We start from the raw sequence: 22,937 nt of genomic DNA, 5'->3' as shown, positions 1-22,937 counted from the left end.
AACCCCATACTAAAAATACAAAATTAGCCAGGTATAGTGGTGCATGCCAGTAATCCCAGTTACTCGGAAGGCTGAGGGAGGAGAATCTCTTGAACCCAGGAGGCAGGGGTTGCAGTGAAAGGAGATCGAGCCATTGCACTCCAGCCCGGGCAACAAGAGTGAAACTCCGTCTAAAAAAAAAAAAAAAAAAGAAAGAAAGAAAAAGAAAAAAGAAAAGAAAATGTTTTTCTATTTAAACATTTGTTATGGCCTGGTGCGGTGGCTCACGCCTGTAATCCCAGCACTTTGGGAGACCGAGGTGGGTGGATCATCTGAGAGCAGGAGTTTGAGACTAGCCTGGCCAACATGGTGAAACTCCATCTCTACTAAAAACATATAAACAGGCATGTTGGTGGGTGCCTGTAATCCCAGCTACTTGGGAGGCTGAGGCAGGAGAATCGCTTGAACCCAGGAGGCAGAGGTTGCAGTGAGCCAAGAACACATCATTGCACTCCAAGAGCAAAACTCCGTCAAAAAAAAAAAAAAAAAGGAAATTAATTTAGTTGTAGTAGTTGGGGTAAATAGAGACAGTGAATAAATTCTCCTTACCTCACACCTATGAGACTAACATTGGGCACTCACAGTGAGGGCAGGTTTGTGGCCAAAAAACAAACAAATTTCTCTAAAAGCTCCTCTGTTCATAAGAGTTTCAAAGGGATAACTGTAGTCCTCCATGAAAGCTCAACAAAGTTTCCCATCCTGCCAGGGCACACCTGCCAAGTTCATGTTCCTAGTTATCCCTATGCCCAAAGCTTGCCTGAGGATACCCTGTGGTTCCACAAAATACATTACCACCACACAATCCTGTCCATGCTGGTAACTGCCAGCATTGGCTCCAAACTAGAGCCTCAAGAAACAAGCCAAAGCACTCAGATTTTTCTCTCAGGAATTCGGGGACACCTGTTGTTCTATCTTTAACCAGCAGGTAGCGCCAACTCCCCAGCTAGGATGTCACCTTGGCCTCATCCCTGAAGTCAGCACCCTGCCTTCTATTCCCACTAGCTGAGGGAGTGCTCCCTCTAATCCATCAGCCTCATGTGCAGCAACTGGGTATTAGAGAGAACTGTCTGAGAAATAGCTTTGTTTGGCTGACCTAAAAGGGATGTAAAAGAACAGCCTTTTTATAAAAATAGGGCTGTACTTTTCCAATAGCAATTCAGATCTAAAAAGGATTTGCCTTCTTAGGAAGAGGAAGGCCATGTGACCATGTGAACATTCTTTAAGATGCTCTTGCGTGTGATGGCTGCTGCAAGGTTGTGCTTGCCAGCACATATATAAACCCACATACTAAAGTATTGTAATTAAGAAGGCTTGTTTAAAGGTTATTAGAGATGAGAAAAAGTCTACATTAGAGCAGGATTATGAACCTTCACTCCACCCTTCTAAAGCATCAACACCAACAGCTTTTCTCAACTCTCATATTCTAAGTCCTTCAAGAGCCTCATTTTGATTCAGCTGAGCAAACAGACATCTAATAACCAGACTGCTGAGGACAGGGCCAAACCACAGATAGGTAAAAAAAATCCCTCCATTTCATTAAGCAAATAATTAGGAAGTTCTGCGTTTACGATACAACAGCTTGTCTGCAGACCAATCTTAATTTTCCTTTCCAACTCCCATCCACCTTTGTTCACTGCCAGATAGAGAGAAGGAGGGCTCAATGCTGTCTGCGGAAGGCAGTGCAACCTTCTAGGCCATGTCCAAACCAAGCAACAGGAATCCCAAACTTCACATACCCTACCTGGAAATGCAAAATAATGGTCCAGATCAGACCCAGGGTCAACTTGGGGTTGCCATCTGTGATGTCATCATTGCGAATATTCACTAGTTTCACCTGAAAAAGAAATAAAAGAAAGGCTCAGGGCTCTAGGACTTTTTGTTTTGATTAAATTTTTGTATCACTTCATTATTGATTTATAGTTAAACTGATTTCTTTTTTGGTGTCCAGTTCTATGAGTTTTAACACATGTATAGATTCATGCAACTACCACCACAAAACAGTTTCATCACCCCAAAAAGGTCCCTTGTGCTGGCCCCCTCCTTGTAGTCAAACCCTACTCTCACTCCTAATTCCTGACAACCACTGATCTGATTCTGATCCCTTGTTTTGCTTTTTCCAGAGTGCTGGATAAATGGGATCATGCAGCATGCAAGATTTTGAAACTGCCGGCCAGGCGCGATGACTCATGCCTGTAATCCTAGCACTTTGGGAGGCTGAGGCTGGCGGATCACGAGGTCAGGAAATCGAGACCATCGTGGCTAACACGGGGAAATCCTGTCTCTACTAAAAATACAAAAAATTAGCCAGGCATGGTGGCGGGTGCCTGTAGTCCCAGCTACTCAGGAGGCTGAGGCAGGAGAATGGCATGAACCTGGGAGGTAGAGCTTGCAGTGAGCAGAGATCGTGCCACTGCATTCCAGCCTGGGTGACAGAGCGAGACTCCGCCTCAAAAAAAAAAGAAACTGTCTTTTTATTTCACTCAGCATAATGCCCTTGAGATCCCTATCCAAGTCATTGCATGAATCAACAGTTTGCTCCTTTTGATCGCTGGGTAGTTATTCCATTATAGAGATATGCTGCTCTTTGTTCACCCATTCATCCATTGACGGATATGTGAATTATTTCTCGTTTTTGGCAATTATGAATATTCATGTGCAGGTTTTTGTGTGAGCACAGTAATTTCTTTACGGTATATTCCTAGGAGTGGGATTGCTGGGTTATATGATATATGATTAGCTTTATAAGAAGTCATCAGAGTAGCTACGCCATTTTGCATTCTCACCAGAAAAGCAACCTCACAAGCACAAGGTATTGTGGGTCACTTTTTTATTGCCATCAGGGCCAAGATTTCTCTTTCTTCTTTGCCTTTTTTTTTTTTTTTAAGGTTCTGAGAGAGAAAGACAGAAAAGAGAGATACCTCTCTTCCCTCACCAGTCTTTGGCCTGCTCTCAGCTCCATTATGCCATCTTTGTCACAGATATCCATACCTGCCATGCCTCCCGCAGCACCTGCTTTACTCCTAAAATCTCATCCCAGCAACTCAATGTGCCCTGACACACCCTCGCCCCAGGCTGACTTACTGCCCCAGTGTGCTGGGAATGGAGGAATTTCCTGGGACGTGGAACTTTAAAACTGGGAGTGTCCTCGGCAAACCACCCTACTTCTACTTCGCCTCTGTTAGCCTCCTCAATCATACCCTCAGAGTCCTGCGACACAGTGTCCTTCAGGTGTCCTCCCTTTATCTCTTCTATTGAACTGAAACGTGTGTGTCTCAAGAGGACCCTAGTGACCTTCTCAAATGGAAGCCTCATTTCTCCCTTACAATGACATTCATCTGGGCAAGTTCTTTCCTTTTCTGTATCTTGGTTTCCTCTTCTATACGGTGGGAGTGGGGTGGAAGTGGGAAAACCTGTCCCCTTCTCGAGAATTCAGTTTTTCTAATCACTAACAGTCGACAGTTGGTGGGTTACCAGTACCAGCCAAGTCCACATTCCTCAGTCCTACCTCTATCAGCTTTCCCCTTTCGTTGTGAAGTCTACCTCCCTTGGCCAAACCACCTTCCAATCTCTGCTAACCTTTTTCTCAATGACCTCACTACCTAGCTCCTATTCTCTTTTCCTGCCTCATCATCACCTTTCCTGGAAATTCAGCATTTATATTGATATCCCAAATATTACCCTATCTGCACAAATTGCCTGCCTTTTGAATTCTGATGACTTTCATTTTTCCCCACCTTGGCCATCTGCACAGCTACATCTTGGACTTTACCATTAACAAGAACGGCTCTAGTAATCTCCCTGCCTTTCTTTGAATCCACTGTTCTTACCTGTCCACGTTTTCATTCTATCATAGTAACCAAAGCCACTTTTTGTCCTGATTTAGACTTCTAGCTAATCAATTCTTCTCATAAACCCTGCCAGTAAGGACCCCACCCAGTTTCCTCTAGCTCCACACACAGGCATTTCAATGGTGCTTTCTCCCAGTACCCTAAACACTTCAGCAACCTCCACTTCTACCACTTTTTATTTATCAATTTATTTCAGCAAATATTTATTAAGTGCCAATTGAGGACCATTCATTATGAGAGATGAAGGTAAAATGTTAAGATCTTATTCCCCATCCTCACAGAGCCTACAATGCATTGGAGCAAACAGAGAAATAACAAGGAAATAAGAAATGTTATATCAGAAGTAAATTGTTACGAGAGCAAACAGAGAATTTTCTAAGTTAATGAGAATTACTGATAAGACTGTCAAAAATGAACTGACTCCAAAAATATGCATACCATTTAATGTCACGTTGACCCTGTTGTTGCTTGGCAACCCTAGATACTCCAAATATTTTCCATACGGCTCACTCTAAGCAGATGAACTCTTTGACTCCCTCATCCATCTTCTTTCTACCACAAACCATCTCTGTATCTTCACCCCTCCCTCTGTCATTCTCCTTGTCTCTCAGAAGGGGTATTTTTCTTTTCTTTTTCAAAGATGGCCACACCACTTGTGCTCTGCTTCTCATCCATCAATCCCTGGATTTGGTTCCTTCAGTTAGGAAGCAAAGGAGGAAGGGTGCTGTGTAGAAAGCAGCATGGATAGTGGAAGGTTCACTAAACTGCATGTCAGAAGGCCTGAGTTAAAGTCCCAGCTTTACTCTGACTTGTGATTTGAGGCAGGTCATTTACCTGTCCAGGTTTCAGTTTCTTTATCTATAATAAGAAACTGGACTAGTATAACGTTAAGGTATCCTCTCGGTGAAACGTTCCATGACTACTAATACTCCTCCTCATGCTCATTTTCAATCTTACTCTCTTCACTGGCTCCTCTTCCTATGTCTAAAAATGGGTTGTTGTCTTCCTCATCTAGGGAAGGAAAAGCTTCTTTATCTCTTCCTATATCTAGGTCTAGTATACTCTAAATATCTTTCTCCTGTATTAAACTGCTCACTTAAGTTATCAGTGCTTAACAACTTAGACCTTTTTCTCAGATCTGATGTGGCATTCAACAATCCACACCACCCCCTTATCTCATTTTCACTGTGATATAGCAATTTGGTCCTCTCTCTTCCTGGATGCTACACCTCTTTTCCACCTCTTTTCTAGTTTATTTTTCATCTTCATTTTGACCCCCAACTAAGGTGCATCCACAAAATTCCATCTTTATCATCATGTTCTTCTCCGTGAACATTCTTCCTTTCAAGGAGGTCACAAGTTCTGTGTAAGGAGTACTGAATGATTTATCTAACCAGAATACAATTGCCCACTAGCAAGTTAAGACTCAGAACTGGGTCAATCAGATTTAGCATTTACTGAGAGCTTACTAGGGGCACTAAAAACATCTCTGAATAGGGCCCCAATGCCAACACAGCCTGGAAGAATGGGGAAGGCATGTGATGGTCTTACCTGTCGCTGCTTTAGGAAGTCCAGGGCAATCTGCACATTCTGCAGCCTATGAAAACGCATCCTGCCCTTCTCCCGGGGCTGCAAACAAACAAAAAAAGGGATGTTAATTCTGGCTACACAATTTAACCATACAGACCCTTTCTCTTTTATTTCCAAGACTAAAGGACCACACAAGAATTCCTTACAGTAGAAGCCAGGCGTGGGAGCATTACACAAAGCACCCCCTAAAACCAGGCCTGCACGTGTTTCAACCAGACTCTCTGAGGTCCCCAAAATGCCCTGTGTACCACTAAGCATCTTGCAAACACAGAATACTGTTTGACCACTAATGCTGAATCAATGCCACAGCTTCTGTTCAGGTTCATCTGCAGTCACATGTGGCAGAACTTGATTCTGGATGTGAGGTTAATGGGAACAGACTTTGGCTCTATGACTCCTAAAATCACAGTTAAATGCTATCGTAGAGAAAGGGTGGAAAGTCCTAATTACATATTGCACAGTAACAGATGGAGCCAACTTTATTACAAACATGGCAAAAGGAGCTCAAGATAGCCAATTTTTGGCCAAGTGCAGTGGCTCACGTCTATAATCCCAACACTTTGGGAGGCCAAGACAGGAGGATTGCTTGAGCCCAGGAGTTCGAGACAAGCCTGGCCAACATGGTGAAACCCCGTCTCTTCATTGGCTCCTCAAAAATTAGCCGGGTGTGGTGGCACATGCCTGTAATCACAGCTATTTGGGAGGCTGAAGCACGAGAATCGCCTAAACCTAGGAGGTGGAAGATGCAGTGAGCCAAGATCATGCCACTGTACACCAGCCTGGGAGATGGAGTGAGACTCTACCTCAAAAAAAAAAAAAAAAAAAAAAATACAGATAGCTGATTTTTAACCATAGGAAATGAGAAGTTACATATGCTCAAGAAACAAGTGAAAAAATCCAAAATGGGAGGCAAAAATTAGGAAGCAACTAGTTTCCCAGGAACATAGCTGCCACTGAAGGAAGGGTACCCTTTACCCCAGCATGAAATACCCAGAGCAAACAAAACTTTGATAGTGTAGGGCTGTCAACATAATTACTCCTGAGAAAGTTATGCCAGTCACTCAATCCCAGATGTCATATAACCCACTGGAGAGAAGCCCATCTCTATCCAGTGCCTCTGGTACCCTGTCCAAGGCTCAACTGTTACGAGTCGGAAAGTGAATGCAGTCTCTTTGCCTACTGAGTACCACAGAAAGGGGTATCTACCCCTAGAACATTTTCTTCTGCTTACTTTCTAATGTTGCTTTTATTTTACTAAAATTTGGAGAGAAATATCACTCTCACTAGATTATACCCACTTCTTTTGTAAGTGTCAAACTGGTACTAATTAAAGGCTGATAAAATATAAGGTAGCTCTGTTGCGGGTGTCTGCACAGAGAACATTGCTCCAAATTAAAATGGGCAAAAAGTACCCCAACACATGGAGAGATAAGGATGGAAGCATCTTCTGGGCACTCTCCAACACTTCTAAGCAACACTTCTCAAATAGGAGAATCTGTACACAGAGATGTCAAGGCCTCTCTGGGCACAGGATAACTTCTTCAGTCAAAGGTTTAGGAAAAATCTTTTTAGCAAGAACCTTTTCTCAGTCATTTCAGCGAAATTAATTGTGAATATGGCTTAGAAGATGATAGTACCTATAAAATGGAAGATTCTAAGGCAATGAGAAGGGAGATAAATGATATTTTAAAAATGATTTTAAGAGGACAGAGAATGAGGATATTGCCTAATCCTTGTTTCTGGAAAAAGATTTTGGACTATAATTTAGGGCCTGCAGGCAGAATATACTCCTCTTATACTCTAATCTTTACTCATATGTACCCCTCACCAAAAATAAATACCCTAAGAACATGCAAGTTAAATCTGTCCTCTATAGCAACTAGATATTATTGAGCAAAGCCAGAGTATCTCCATGCAGTGAGTTTGCAAACAGGCTGTTTTGAAAACAAACGACGGGGTGTATGATGAGAACCTAGAGGCCAGAGAGGTGGAGAGTACCAGTTAGTCTAGACTGTGGAGCTGTGAGCAATTAATTGTCATGCTGTCAACTAAATTTTCCACAATTCTGCAATCTGGACTCAGAAAACACAGCAAGGCCACCAGAAAGCTATGGGTCTCCAGGTCAGAAGGGAACTTGACACCTCCAAAAACCATTATCCTTTTTGTGCCAACCCTTCTCAGCTAAGAAAAACAATTCCCAGTCCACGAGCACCTAACAGTGACAAAAGGCACAATTAGTTTTAACTACTTTCTTTGGGACCCAAATTCCCAGGTGAAATGAGAAGGTGGCAAATGGTAACTGAACTACTTGGAGACCTGGAGAACCTCAGACTCTCTCATGGCCCTGCAGTGCCAGCAGTGCCAGCTGGGATGCTGGCATCCCCAGGAGGACCTACTACATCATCATCATCTTCCTCCGCCTGCTCCTCGTTGTTTGTATGGCGCCAGGAGGGCATGCTCACCAGACGGAGGGTCTTCAACCCTGCTGGCTCCTTTGGCCACCAACCAAGGCAAAGACACAACAGAGGAACAAGAAATTCACAACAAAAAGATGGAAAGGAAATGAATGTAACACTTAAAAAAAAGGAAAAACAAATATGAAAATACCCTCCCACCTCCGAAAAAGATACAAAACTAAATCAAAACCGGAGCAGATGGTTACATTGAACACTTCTTATGATGAAACACATCTTCAATTCTCCTTAGCCTCCTACCCTCTCTGCTTTTCTAAGTCAACCATGGGGAAAAAACATGGTGAGAATAACGGTCAAAGAGATATCTGGATGGTTTTTGGTGAAGAGATGATAGCCTATCAGTATCTCCACAAACACCTAAAGGTTTTCAAAGGTTAGGAAAAGAAATTAGATTGACATAGTTTCAACTTATTAGGTAAGCAATACAACCAAAAAAGATCACTTTTCAATATAAAATCATTACAAATTCATTAAATGTACCAGACACATTGCCCAAAATGTAACTTTGTGAGTGGTGAAGAATAAAGTCCAGCACAATGGAAGTAAAATTCTGATTACTTATTAGATTTATAAACACAAGCCAGAGAGCAAGAACTAGAAATTAAATGTGCCGGCTATGCTAATAAAAGCTTCTGTCAATTTTAGGCCATTAAAAAATATATAATTAATTCTACTGCAAGGCAAAAAAAAAGATATGAAACCAAAACAAAGGGCCCAGGGGAAGCCAAGCCCCAATCCTAGAAAGAGCTGAATATCACTTAAGCAGTAAAATCAAATGTGCCAAATTCTGTTACTTAAACACAACAAACAATGACTAAGAAAGGCAGTGAGTGGGCTGGTCTTCACAGACTACTTAAGCTATACATCTCTTTGGTTCTCTATTTCTCCACAGATATTTCCAGTATTCAACCCTGGACTTTTCTAAATGAAAATTATGTTGTCTATGGCATGAGACAAAGAATATGAACCATATGCAATCACCTGCTCCCATTAGGCTCAAATATAGAAAACAGTAGGCCTACAAGTGGGTGATTTCCATCCCTCAAAGCAAGTAGAAGAACTATCATTTGGCAAGGCAAGAAGCTCAGACAGGATTTGCCCTCAGATATGTAGGTGTTTCCCATAATCAATGTTAAAACATTTTGGGAAGAAGCAGGCATATTAATTATTCAAGGAGCCCAGATGTTCTATATCCAAGGCTATGCCCAGACAACAACTTTGGCAGCTCTCCAAATCTGTAAGACTCAATGAATCACAGAAGGGAGAAAGTGAGATGATTTGGAAAAAAATAACTTCAAACACCTGGGCTTTTAAATGTAACCTTCAGGTCTTTAGCTGAATACATAAAATTTAAAAAATTCATAATAGATTGGAAAATGAGAGGCGTCTATATAGACTAGAGCTCTAGAAAGAAAAATACACCTAATTCAACCTTTAAACATGAGTCTACTGTTCTGAAATATTAGTATCTAGAAAATAAAGAAAAAGTAATGCAAAAACATGCAGATATAAAAGGAATATAACTAATTCCTCATTTCATCAAGAAATGAGAACATATTATACATCAATTTAAATTATATAATTTGTAAATTCTAAGTCTGAGTTAGAAATAAAGTCCACCAACATTTCCTTCTACTTCTTCCTTCCCTCTGATAGATGAAGCAGTGATGGCTGCTGCCCTTGCACTCAACGAGATGGACCAATATGTCATTGTAGGGCCACAATTGTGAGGTCATTCATTAGGAGAAGCTCACCAGTTTGATGCCTGAGAGGACCTCCAACAGAGAGATCAGGTTATGGCCATCCCGCAGATCTTCATAAAGATCATTGATGTGCTTGCGGACCTGTGAATGAGAGTGAAACAGACAGATTTTTATTTGATATTGAATTATTATACTATCCACATAAAAATCTCTGGTTCTAGGTAAACACAAATTAAAGAATTTAAAAGTGGAAGCAACAATTAAATAATAAAATTCAGGAAGTTTCAGATTGGAGTAAAATACATGTGAAATGATAATACTTTACCAGGAACGTGTGTGTTTTTTAAATTGATGCCAGATCTATTACACACTCTAACCAACATACAACAATGTCCTAGAAAGTTTGGACAAGAAGATGGGGAGTCTTGGCTGGGCACGGTGGCTCACGCTTGTAATCCCAGCACTTTGGGAGGCCGAGGCGGGCGGATCATGAGGTCAGGAGATCGAGACCACGGTGAAACCCTGTCTCTACTAAAAATACAAAAAAAAAAAAAAAAAAAAAAAGATGGGGAGTGTTAATTATCCTGAGACACCTCAGGAGTTATTATGAGCCAAAATGTAATAGCATGGCGAATAATGGGTAGATGAGTCCAGCCAGAGTCAGAAAAGCCTTCTAGAGTGCTGCAAAGGAAACTAAATGCTAGGTACCCAATGTTTCCTGGGGTATACTTCCAATTTAACCATTCTCTTACACCAAATATTTCTAACAGCGAATTTCAGAATAATTTTCTTTGTGGGAAATGCAAATTAACTTTAAAATTGGAACTATGGAAAAACAGATCTCACTTTGGCAGAAAGTGTGGTTAATATCAAACATGGTACTGAATGTTTAATATGTTATCTATCTCTCACATCTCTAAGGTAAGTAATATTATTATTTCTATTTTACACATGAGGAAATAAGGCACAAAGAGGTTAAGTAAGTTGCCCAAGGTCACCAGGTGGAAAAACTGGCCTCAGTTTCGTCTGATTTTAGTATTTGCCATTAACTACTATGCTTTATAATCAGCCATCATCTCATTCTATTTATTTAATCCAAACAACTACCTTGTGAAGTTTACTTATTACCACCATTCCATCAAAGAAATCAAGGAAGCCAAGGTTCTGAGACGTTATGGTCACTTAGCTATAAGTTAAGTGGCAATTGGATTTCTGATTCAGTCCCAGTCTAGTGACAACTTCATTAAGTGATACTCATTGCCAGGTGCAGTGGCTTGTGCCTGCAATCCCAGTACTTTAGGAGGCCAAGGCAGGAGGATCCCTTGACCCTAGGAGTTTGAGATGAGCCTAGGAGTTCGAGATCAGCCTGGGCAACATGGAGAGACCCCTTCTCTACAAAAAAAAAAAAAAAAAAAAAAAAAAAAAAAGCCAGGCATGGTGGTATATGCTTATGGTCCCAGCTACTCAGGAGGCTGAGGTGGGACGATCACTTGAGCCCAGGAAATCAAGGCTGCAGTGAGCTATGATAACACCACTATACTCCAGCATAGGTGACAGAACAAGACCCTGTCTCAAAAAAAAAGGTGATGTTTACAACACAGAATGGGAAGACTTGTGAAAATTATAAGGAAGATTGATTTTTAATATATTAATTTTCCAGACAACGTTAGAAAGGGCTACTTTCAGAAGTAGTAGAATTTTAGTTACTATAATTTTTCGTGTAGAGGCTGGGGATTTGGGAATTTTTACAACTGAGTGGAAAACTAAAGTCCTTTCCAATTATAATATTCAAAGTAGCTCTGAAAGTAGAGGGGAAGGCCAGGTGCAGTGGCTCACACCTATAATACCAGTGCTTTGGGAGGCTGAGACAGGAGGACTGCTTGAGCCCAGGAGTTCAAGGCTCAAGGCTGCAGTAAGGTATCATTGCACCAATGCACTCCAGCCTGAGTGACAAACCAAGACCCTTTTGTAATGAGGGGTTTCTTTTTTAAACCTGTCTGAAAACAAAACAAAACAAAACAAAACAAAAAAAACAAAGTAGGATAAGAATGGAAACTGGACAAGATAAAGAATGGAAACATATGCAAAGACTTCCTCGAAGAAACGGGACTTGGAGGATTAGCAAATGTTTTAGTAGAAAGAAGATGGAAAAACCACATAAGACTCGGCATAGAGATGGACATATGCAAGGTATGTGTGTTTGTATGTATGTGTATAAAGAAATAAGAAGGTGACAGGTACGTTATACAACTGGGGAAGATGGTTCATGATGAACTAGAAAATAGCTTTAAAAATTGAAAGAATATATATATATTTTGAGACAGAGTCTTGCTCTATCACTAGGCTGGAGTGCAGTGGCACAATCTCGGCTCACTGCAACCTCTGCCTCCCGAGTTCAAGTGATTCTCCTGCCTCAGCCTCCCGAGTAGCTGGGATTACAGGTGCGCACCACCACACCCGGCTAATTTTTGTATTTTTAGTAGAGATGGGGTTTCACCATGTTGGCCTCAATCTCCTGACCTCGTGATCCACCGCCTCAGTCTCCCAAAGTGCTGGGACCACACCCAGCCCACACTTTAAGTTTAATCTGCAATATTAACATTTTCTCCATCACTTTCTTAAGTCTAAACAATAAACAAAACAAGACATCTAACTCAAACTTGCTGATTTCCATGATGTAAATGTTTCCAATACAACCAATTTCAAGCTACTAATATAATATCACTAAATGCAATGTTGGGAAGAAATATACAGTAGCACACCATTATGTACAGTATTTCCATCACAGAGGCACAACAGACATAACCTCAAGAGTACAGACAATACTAACATGCAGCAAAATAATTATGAAATGAACAGCTTTGAGGATGTATTACATTTATTTTAAATATAATTTATTTAATTGTATGTTTACATAATTTAATTTTTAATAATAGCTGTGGCTGGGAGCAGTGGCTCACACCTGTAATCCCAGTACTTTGGGAGGCTGAGGCGGGCAGATCACCTGAGGTCAGGAGTTTGAGACCAGCCTGGCCAATATGGTGAAACCCCGCCTCTACTAAAAATACAAAAATTAGCCGGCAATGGTGGTATGCACCTGTAATCCCAACTACTCGAGAGGCTGAGACAGGAGAATCCCTTGAACCTCAGAGACAGAGGTTGCAGTGAGCCAAGATCACACCATCGCACTCCAGCTTGGGCAACAGAGCAAGACTCAATCTCGAAAAAAAAAAAAAAAAAAAAAAAAAAGCTATGTTTAGCAACCAGCTCACAAAATTGCTGAAAATTTAACACTTGGCTCTCATGAGTCCATAAGCTGGCTCCAGCACACCAGGGGCTCCAAGATTTCAAAACCCCTCCCTCTCACACCTGTAATCTCCGCACTTTGGGAGGCCGAGGCGGGTGGATCACCTGAGGTCAGGAGTTCGAGACCAGTCTGGCCAATATGGTGAAACCCCATCTCTACTAAAAATACAAAAAATTAGCCACGTGTGGTCGTGGGCGCCTGTAATCCCAGCTACTCAGAAGGCTGAGGCAGGAAAATCACTTGAACCCGGGAGGCAGAGGTTGCAGTGAGCCAAGATCACACCATTGTACTCCAGCCTGGCAATAGGAGTGAAACTGTCTCAAAAACAGAAACAAAAACCCCTCCCTCAAATAGATGCAAGGTTTCAAGTTTGCAGTGTGCAGCAACAGTAGTGCACCATTAACAGAAATAGGCAGGTCATGAGGTTTGTTAAGAGGGCAGTGGATTTGATAAATTCAATTTTAAATATGTTGAATTTAAAATGGCAGCAAAGGAGTTACAAATCGAAATGTTCTTGAAGCAGCTGGAAATACCAGAATTCAGTTTGGGTCAGCTGAGAACTTAAGTTTAGAAGTCACATGCAGAGAGGTGCTAGCTAAAGACATGGGAAACGGGCTTTCTGGATTAGGAGTAAGATAGAAGAGCAGAGTGCTAAGGACTGAGCCTTAGGGAACAGCCAAAATTAGAAGGCAGGAGATGGAAAAGCAATCAACAAAGGACAGAAGAAAAAGACAAAATAAAACAGTAACAGTGAAAGAGGTAAGCAAAAATACAAGAAAGTGTAATCAAGATAGGAATGATCACCGGTATCAAATACTATAGCAGAAGTCAAGGAGGATAAAGACTAGGAAAGTTTTTTAACTTTCCTACAAATAAGTAAGAGTGCTTTTGTGAGACTATTTCTCAAGAGAGTGGTAGAGTGAAAATCAGATTATAAATTAATGGTAGGTTTTTTAAAAAGTCAGAAAATACTACATACTTGACATTAAGGATTAAGAAGAGAACTAAGTTAAGTGAGGGATTTATTTTTGATAGATAAGATCTGAACATAGGGAATAAAAATCAGGTCATTGAATGAATGAATGAATGAATACGTAAATGAATAAATATTGCTTGATTGATTGATTAAGACACAGTCTTGCCATGTTGCCCAGGCTGGTCTCAAACTCTTGGGTACAAACAATCCTCCCACTTCAGCCTCCCAAAGTGTTGGGATTACAGGTGTGAGCTACCACTCCCAGCCTGAATAAATATTTAAATAAATTGTGGTTGCCAGGCACAGTGGCTCACACCTGTAATACCAGCAATTTGGGAGGCCGACGCTGGGAGATCACCTGAGGTTGGGAGTTTGAGACAAGCCTGGCCAACAGGACAAAACCCCATCTCCACTAAAAATACAAAAAAGTTGTGCATGGTGGCACATGCCTGTAGTCCCAACTACTCAGGAGGCTGAGGCAAGAGAATCGTGCAGGAGGGGGTTGCAGTGAGCCAAGATCGCACCACTGCATTCCAGCCTGGGTGACAGAGCAAGACTCTATCTCAAAAATAATAATAATAAAAATAAATTGCAGTTGGTCTTGAGGACCAAGTGAGGTCATCTTATCAATAGATATTAAACACCATAGAGTATTGAAAAGACAAAGGCGGCAACTTGAAATGTAAAGTTAATTTCACACCAAGGCCCTAATGTCTCTTTCTCAAAATTCTGGTTATGTGTTATACCTGTGGTAGCAAAACTTGTAAATATTATAAGAAATTTAGATGAGAACTAGCTTATTATGCCTCTCAATCTTTGTCTGGCTATAGTAACCAAATAACTATAAAAAGAAAACTATTGGCCAGGCACGGTGGCTCATGCCTGTAATCCCATCACTTTGGGAGGTCGAGGCGGGCAGATCTCCTGGGATCAGGAGTTGGAGACCACCCTGACCAACACAGCAAAACCCCCCTCTACTAAATACACAAAAATTGGCCGGGCGTGGTGGCTCACGCCTGTAATCTCAGCACTTTGGGAAGCCGAGGCAGATGGATCACCTGAGGTCAAGAGTTTGAGACCAGTCTGGCGAACATGGCAAAACCTTTTCTCTACTAAAAATACAAAAATTAGCTGGGCATGGTGGCATGAGCCTATAATCCTAGCTACTGGGGAGGATGAGGCAGGAGAATTTGCTTGAACCCAGGAGGTGGAGGTGGCAGTGAGCCAAGATGGCGCCACTGCACTTCAGCCTGGGCAACACAGCGAGACACCATTTCAAAAAAAAAATGGCTGGGTGCAGTGGCTCACGCCTGTAATCCTAGCACTTTGGGAGGCCAAGGCAGGTGGATCATGAGGTCAGGAGTTCGAGATCAGCCTGGCCAACATAGTGAAATCCCGTCTCTACTAAAAATACAAAAAATTAGCTGGGTGTGGTGGTGGGCACCTGTAATCCCAGCTACTTAGGAGGCTAAGGCAGGAAAATCACTTGAACCTGGGAGACAGAGGTTGCAGTGAGCCGAGATCATGACACTCCACTCCAACCTGGGTGACAGTGCATGACTCCATCTCAAAAAATAAATAAATAAAAATACAAAAATTAGCCGGGCGTGGTGGGGCACGCCTTACATTCCAGCTACTCAGAAGGCTGAGAAAGGAGAACTGCTTGAACCCAGGAGGGAGAGGTTGCAGTGAGCCAGGATTGTGCCACTGCACTCCAGTCTGAGCAACAGAGTGAGACTGTCCCCCCCCCAAAAATTTTTTTAATAAAAAATAAATAAATAAAACTATCAAAGAGATACAGAGAGAGGTAATGGGAGGGGAGAATGCAAAGAGATTTTTTTTTCCTTGCCTGGAAAATTGTCAACAAAGAAAACAACAGTCTGTTTCTAAAGCATACTAGACACAGCTCTACCTAAAGAAGGGTAAAGAACTAGCTAACATTTACTGGGTGCTTCTGTGTCAGGAATTTTTCAGACACAGAGATGGGATTTGGAGGGCTCAATTAACATCCCCAAAATCACACATCTACTAAATTGCCAGGCTGATCAAATCCAGATCTATCTCATCCTAAAATCCTCACCTCTTCTGCTCATACTAGTTTGCCTGTGAAGTTTTCCACAAATCTCTTAGGAAAATGACCAGTGGACTAAGCATCAACATTTAGAAGGCCAGGTGCGGTGGCTCAAGCATGTTATTGCAGCACTTTGGGAGGCCAAAACGAAGATTACTTGAGCCCAGGAGTTTGAGAGCAGTTGGGGCAACAGAGTGAGACTCCATCTCTATAAAAAATGTTAAAAGTCAGCCAGGTGTGGTGGTGCATGGCTACAGTCCCAGCTACTCAGGAGTCTGAGGTGGGAGGGTTGCTGGAGCCCAGCCGACTGAAGCTGTAGGGAGCTATTATCACACCACTGCACTCCAGCCTGGAAAACAGAGTGAGATCCTGTCTCAAAAAAAGAAAAAGTTTTAGAAGCAGCCAACTGAAGCAAGACTGTTCAGGAATCATCAATATGGATGCTTCTTTCTAACAAATAATTATACTATTCTGTCAACAAATGAGTAAAAAACTGCAATTATTCAGGGCCTTGCCTGTTTGTACTCCCTGAGAAAATCATTGTCAAAATTAGTAAATGTCTCCAAAGGAGATATATAAATGGCTAATAAACACATGAAAAGATGCTCAACATCATTAGCCATAAGGAAAATATAAATCAAAACCGCAGTGATTAGCGCTCTCTAGGATGTCTATATTATAAAAGACAGATAATAAGTGTGAGCAAAAAAGCAGAGAATCTAGAACCCTCATACACTGCTGGTGGGGATGTAAAACGGTGCAGTTGCTTTCGAAAATAATGTGATGGTTACTAACAGGTTAAACACAAGTTACCATATGACCCAGCAGTTCTGCACCTAGGTATGTAATTAAAGAGAACTGAAAACATACGTCCAGACAAAAACTTGTAAATGAATGTTCATAGAGACAGGGGTTGTGGGGGCAAGATGGTGTCTCAGTATGTTACCCAGGCTGGTCTCAAACTCCTGGCCTCAAGAGATCATCTCACCTCAGCCTCCCAAAGTGTTGGGATTACAGGTGTGGGCCACTGTGCCTGGCCATAAAGTTTTTTTTTTTTTTTGGAGATAGGGTCTCACTTCCATTGCCCAGGCTAGAGTGCAGTGGCGCGATCACAGCTCACTATAGCCTCGACTTCCTGGGCTCAGGTGATCCTCTCACCTCAGTCTCCCAAGGCGCATACAACCAAGCTTGGCTAGTTTTTTCTATGCTTTGTAGAGATGGGGTTTTGACATGTTGCCCAAGCTAGTCTCGAACTCCTGGCCTCAAGCCACCAGCCTCAGCCTCCTGAAGTGCTGGGATTACAGGCTTGATCCATCATACCCAGCCATAAAGTGATTTCTTAAAATTAGTGAATAATTAGATTTTGAGAGACCAAGTCCAATCCTCCCCAATGCCCAAGCATTAATAAGTCAAGGAGGGCTCTGCTGTCTGTTTTTTTTTTTTTTTTTTTTTTTTTTTTTTTTGAGGCAGAGTCTCACTCTGTTGCTCAGGCTGGTGTGCAAGTGGTGCTATCTTGGCTCATTACAATATCCGCCTTCTGGATTCAAGTGATTCTCCTGCCTGAGCCTCCCAAGTAGCTGGGACTACAGGCATGCGCCGCTACGCCCCGCTAATTTTTTTGTATTTTTAATAGAGACAAGGTTTTGCCATGTTGGCCAGGCTGGTCTTGAACTCCTGGTCTCAAGTGATCCACCCACCTCAGCCTCCCAAAGTGCTGGAATTACAGGCGTGAGCACTGCACCTGGCATCCATTTTTTAAAGATTAGCTTAAGGCTATGAAAAAATAAACAGCTTCCCTCAATTTCTGAGTGGCTTTAACAAAGGGAGTAAGTACACTTAAGTGCTTGGAATCCTAATCTGAGCCCAAAGGGACTTTAAAGATTACTTAACTCTAATACCCTCAGTTTACAGATGAGAAAACCATTGCCTAGAGAAGCTAAATAACTTGTATAAGATCATTTAGCTGGAAAGTATCAGAGCTGGGTCCAGATCATTGTCTCCTGACTCCCTTAACAAGGCTTCTACGATGCTTGGAGGGTCAAAATGACAGATTACCAATTTTAAATAATAAGAGTCCCCCCTCCCCACCATACATACACAAAAAAGACCAAGGATTGTCACGTAGTATTCATTTTTTTTTGAGATGGAGTCTCGCTGTCACCCAGGCTGGAATGCAGTGGTGTGATCTCAGCTCACTACAACCTCTGCCTCCCGGGTTCAAGCGATTCTCCTGCCTCAGCCTCCCAAGTAGTTGGTATTACAAGCATGCATCACCACACCCGGCTAATTTTTGTATTTTTAGTAGAGACGGGGTTTCACCACGTTGGTAAGGCTGGTCTCGAACGTCTGACCTCAAGTGATTCACCCACCTTGGCCTCCCAAAGTGCTGACATTACAGGCGTGAGCCACCGTGCCTGGCCTCGTAGTATTGACACCTGCCGAAAACTTGATCTAGAAATCTTTCCTCTAAACAATTAAAAGGAAACGTTAAGCAGCCCAATTTCCTTGACTCAAACTATGTTGAAGAGCAATATATAGGTCAGAGGAGAAAGTTTTAAAGAGAAAAGTATGTTATTTACTCTCTCCTACACTTATTAAAAGATACAGGGAAAGGGAAAGTGAGCCTAGTAATTTCAGATAGATTTCTGAATGGCAGATCTCCAGATTGTAAAAACAGAAACCCATATTGATTCATTGGCCAAATTTGTCTTCAAGGAAAAGCCCAACACTAAAAAAACAAAAACAAAAAAAAACAGATTATAGTTGTCCTAGACTTCTTTACTCTGGAAAGAACTATGCTTAAATGCAGGGAATAAAAGTAGCAGCTGGGAATCCCTGTTTGAGAGCGGGGGTGGGAGGGGAACAAAGTGTGAGGTTCTTTGCATATAAGAATTTTATCATATCTCTGTTTTGAGAATTCCCTAAATTGTGAGGAATCTAACAGTAGTACCAGTCAACCCGGATTAACAGATTCTCTAAGGATGTGGATGATTCTAAAATCCACAGGCTGGGCACAGTGGCTCACGCCTGTAATCCCAGCACTTCAGGAGGCCAAGATGGGCAGATCACCTGAGGTCAGGAGTTCGAGACCAGCCTGACCAACATGAAGAAACCCTGTTCTCCACTAAAAATACAAAATTAGCCAGGCATGGTGGCACATGCCTGTAATCCCAGCTACTCAGGAGGCTGCGGCAGGAGAATCGCTTGAACCCGGGTGGCAGAGGTTGCGGTGAGCCAAGATCGCACCATTGCATGCCAGCCTAGGCAACAAGAGCGAAACTCCGTCTCAAAAAAATAAAATAAAATCCACAAAAGGTAGCTTTACTTTGATAGGCAGGCACTTAAGCATAGGGAATAGAAAATCCAGAGTAAAGCCCAAGTCCAAATGTAGGCCCAAATGTGTACCTGAGAAGCATTTAGAGTGAAATTAAGCCCTAAAAAATCAGGTCCAGGCAAAGACAGCCACAAACCACTACCATATAGTCATACATAGGCAACAAAGGCAACGCTCCTTTCCTTAGCATCTAACCAGCACTACTTTGTCAATTTCTTAAACTCCACTGCCAGTCTCATTCTGGTATTTCCCACAGATATGAATAAGCTAAAAGTATGAAGTTCCACCCAGTGATTAGGGAGCCAGTGAATTGACTCATGTGGCCAAAACAGAGGCTGTATAGGACAAAATACCTGGAATCAGTGCTACCCCATATTCAACTAGAGAGTCTCAAACAGAAATAGAGAAAGTGTAAGTGGGCCAGGTGTGGTGGCTCACGCCTGTAATCCTAGCACTCGGGAAGGCCAAAGCAGGAAGATTCCTTGAGCACAGGAGTTTGAAACCAGCCTAGGGAATATAGGGAGACCTTGTCTCTTAAAACAGAAAGACAGAAAGAAAGACAGAAAGACGGACAGACGGAAGGAAGGAAGGGTTGTAAGCGTTGTAAAAAATTTGAAAACTTTTGCTGGTATATATGGAAATTTTATCTAAAATTCCAGGAAAGCCAGGGGCTTCTAGACTGCATATACAAAAATGGAAAGAACTGCTCTATCTGCTAGATTAAATATTGGGCTTTTCCTTTCTAACTACTAACCTCTGAAGTCAACAGGAACTGACCAGAAAAAGCATTTTTCTCCCTCCTAAGGAGCTCATACTTTCATGTTCTCTTTAGGGGGATACACTTTATCAGCTACCAGCACCCAGAGATATGGCATAGATAATTTAAATAAGACCTCATTTAGAAACCTAGATTTCTCTTTTTGATGGTTCTGGTATATAAGCAGAACTCTTACATGTGTACGTTTACATTCTAAATTAGGTTATTTCAGATGCCTACATCCTTAACAAATCTCTTTTAAGATTGGATCAGAAGTGTTCTCAATAAGGAGGAATTAATTTGCTTATCCCAAAGTAAGCTGTTTCCCAAAAGGTTATCAAGGAATCCAAGAGATTCCAAGATCGACTAAATCTAGAAGTTGGGAGACCTGGTTTGTGGTGTTTTGGGTTTTTTTTTGAGACAGAGTCTTGCTCTGTCAGCCAGGCTGGAGTGTGGTGGCACAATCTCAGCTCACTGCAACGTCCATCTCCCGGGTTCAAGTGATTCTCCTGCCTCAGCCTCCCAAATAGCTGGGATTATAGGCGCCAGCCACCACTCCCAGCTAATTTTTGTATTTTTAGTAGAGATGGGGTTTTACCATGTTGGCCTGGCTGGTCTTGAACTCCTGACCTCAAGTGAAACACCCCCTCAGTCTCCCAGAGTGCTGGGATTACAGGCATGAACCACCATGCTTGGACACCTGGTTGGTTTTGTCCTTACGTTGGTCTACCTGCTGAAGATGGCATTAATCTGGGGTGTACTTGGGGTGCAAAGCAAAGGATGCTTGAGTTGCAAAAAAAATCTCAATCCCTAATTCTCAGCTCAAAATTCAAATAATTCCAATTTAGAGCAATAACTCTGATTCACAGTGAATCTCTCTCTGAAATATCCCAAAATGAGCAAATGTTATTGAAACTGTAAGGCTGGGGGCCTGGGAAGAGATGCAAAATCACCAAGGATTTAAGTAAAGCTTTGGCTGGCCTCCAATTTCTAACAATGCTATGATGTGTTCCTCTGGCTTCTCCCTCCCTGAGCCTCCTGTCATCACAAAGCACTGAGGCAGAGGTCCAACAGGCAGCATCAGCTACAAACAGGCAGCAAGGAGCCAGAGCACTGGAATTCAACTACAAAGTTCAGGGGATAAGCTCAAGGCAGGATTGATTCAGTTCCTCCAACAGTTAGAGACAAGGTATGAAAGAATCAGCTGGGGGCCAAACGCAAGGGCAGGGGCCACTCTTAGCTAAATCCCTCCCAGTGACTGCAATAGAACCCTCTGGGGAGCTCAGGAAGGGGTGTGCTGAGTTCTATAATATAAGCTGCCATATATTTTGTAGACAAGTATGGCTCCTCCGTATCTCCCTCTTCCCTAGGAGAGGAGTGTGAAGGAAGGAGCTTAGATAAGACACCCCCTCAAACCCACTCTCTCTCCAAGAGACCTACCCTCCACAGGCACAGGTCCCCAGATGAGAAGTCTGCTACCTTCATTTCTCATTTTTTTACTAAACTCAGAAGCAGTGACAGCAGTCAGGGACAGATGCACATTTCTCACACCTTCCCCTCATCTAAGAGATGACAGGGAAAACTGCAATCAAAGCTCAGTGCTCCCTCTGGAGATGTTTAAATCCTTTTTTACTCCATGAGAAGTCGTTTTTAGGGAGAACGGGAGTTCAGACAAGCTGCTTTTCAGCTGAGTTCAGACAAGCTGTATTTCAGAAATGCTATCGTAATGGTTTTTAACACCTTTTACTCTTCTTACTGGTGCTATTTTGTAGAATAAGGAACAACGTTGACAAGTTTTGTGGGGCTTTTTATACACTTTTTTTAAAATCTCAAACTTCTATTTTTATGTTTAACGTTTTCATTAAAATTTTTTTGTAACTGGAGCCACAACGTAAGAAATAATGGGGAAAAAACTGCCTTGTTTCAACAGTTTTTGCTAATTTTTAGGCTGAAAGATGACGGATGCCTGGAGTTTACCTTATGTTTAATTAAAATCAGTATTTGTCTAAAAAAAAAAAAAAAAGAATCAGCTGGGGGCATAGTTAGCAGAAAGAACAAGTAATTTTGATCGGAAGATTCATGATTGATTGATCCTTAGCTCCTTCCCTCACTAGCTGTATCGTTTTGGCAAAGTCACTTCACTCTTCTAATTCTCATTTTCCCTAGCTGTTAAAATTGAGAGGATAAAACACCTTTACTTACTTCAGGGTTATTTTAAGGATTAAGACAGATAAGAATGTGCTTCATAAGCTATAACACTATTGAAATATTAGTTACTCAAGGTAACAAGTACTTATTGGATACTTCTCATGTGCTATGTGCAGCACTTAACAGAGAAAGTAGCATAATACAATCCCAGTCCTCAATGGATACTGTAACAGAGAACATCGATGAGTGAACACACAGGTATCTCTTCAAGGCAGTATGAAATACAGATGGAGTTGCAATTGATTTAATCTGAGGAACAGAGGTCAGAATCTCAGGAAGGTGATACTGGAGCTGGGCCTAGAAGGTGAAGTGGGTGATGGTCAAGCAGAGGATGCTGGGACGTGCATTTTAGGGAGAGAAATATATAAGCAAGGAGGTGTGAAAGTACACAGTGTTTAGGGAGCAGTGAGTTGTCTCATGTGGCTATAGTGCAAGCTACAAAAAACAGAGTGCTTAGAAATGAAGCTGGACAGGTGGGTTGGAAATGCTGCAACGTGCTCTACATCATGACAGAGTTAGATGACATCAAACTCTAGAGGCAACTAGTAGCCATGGAAGAAATTTACAAAAGGAAATCACGACTGGACGCGGTGGCTCACGCCTGTAATCTCATCACTTTGGAAGGCCGAA

The 22,937-nt window shown here is 42.0% G+C and overlaps 1 protein-coding gene across 12 annotated transcripts in view; it reads right to left on the bottom strand.

The window, feature by feature from the left end:
• MACF1 (microtubule actin crosslinking factor 1) overlaps positions 1 to 22,937 on the bottom strand; it is a 406,463-nt gene that overhangs the window by 231,573 nt on the left and 151,953 nt on the right. For all 12 annotated transcript variants that reach the window (XM_030823503.1, XM_030823500.1, XM_030823502.1 and 9 more), the window contains 3 exons: positions 9,706 to 9,795; positions 5,439 to 5,516; positions 1,781 to 1,873 (listed from right to left, as the gene is read on the bottom strand). In XM_030823503.1, coding sequence (XP_030679363.1) covers positions 1,781 to 1,873; positions 5,439 to 5,516; positions 9,706 to 9,795 — 261 coding nt within the window. The remainder of the gene's footprint in view (positions 1 to 1,780; positions 1,874 to 5,438; positions 5,517 to 9,705; positions 9,796 to 22,937) is intronic.

This window comes from Nomascus leucogenys, chromosome 12 (assembly GCF_006542625.1).
Source record: "Nomascus leucogenys isolate Asia chromosome 12, Asia_NLE_v1, whole genome shotgun sequence".
NCBI classification, from domain to species: Eukaryota; Metazoa; Chordata; class Mammalia; order Primates; family Hylobatidae; genus Nomascus; species Nomascus leucogenys.
This window is presented reverse-complemented; position numbering and strand designations above follow the sequence as displayed.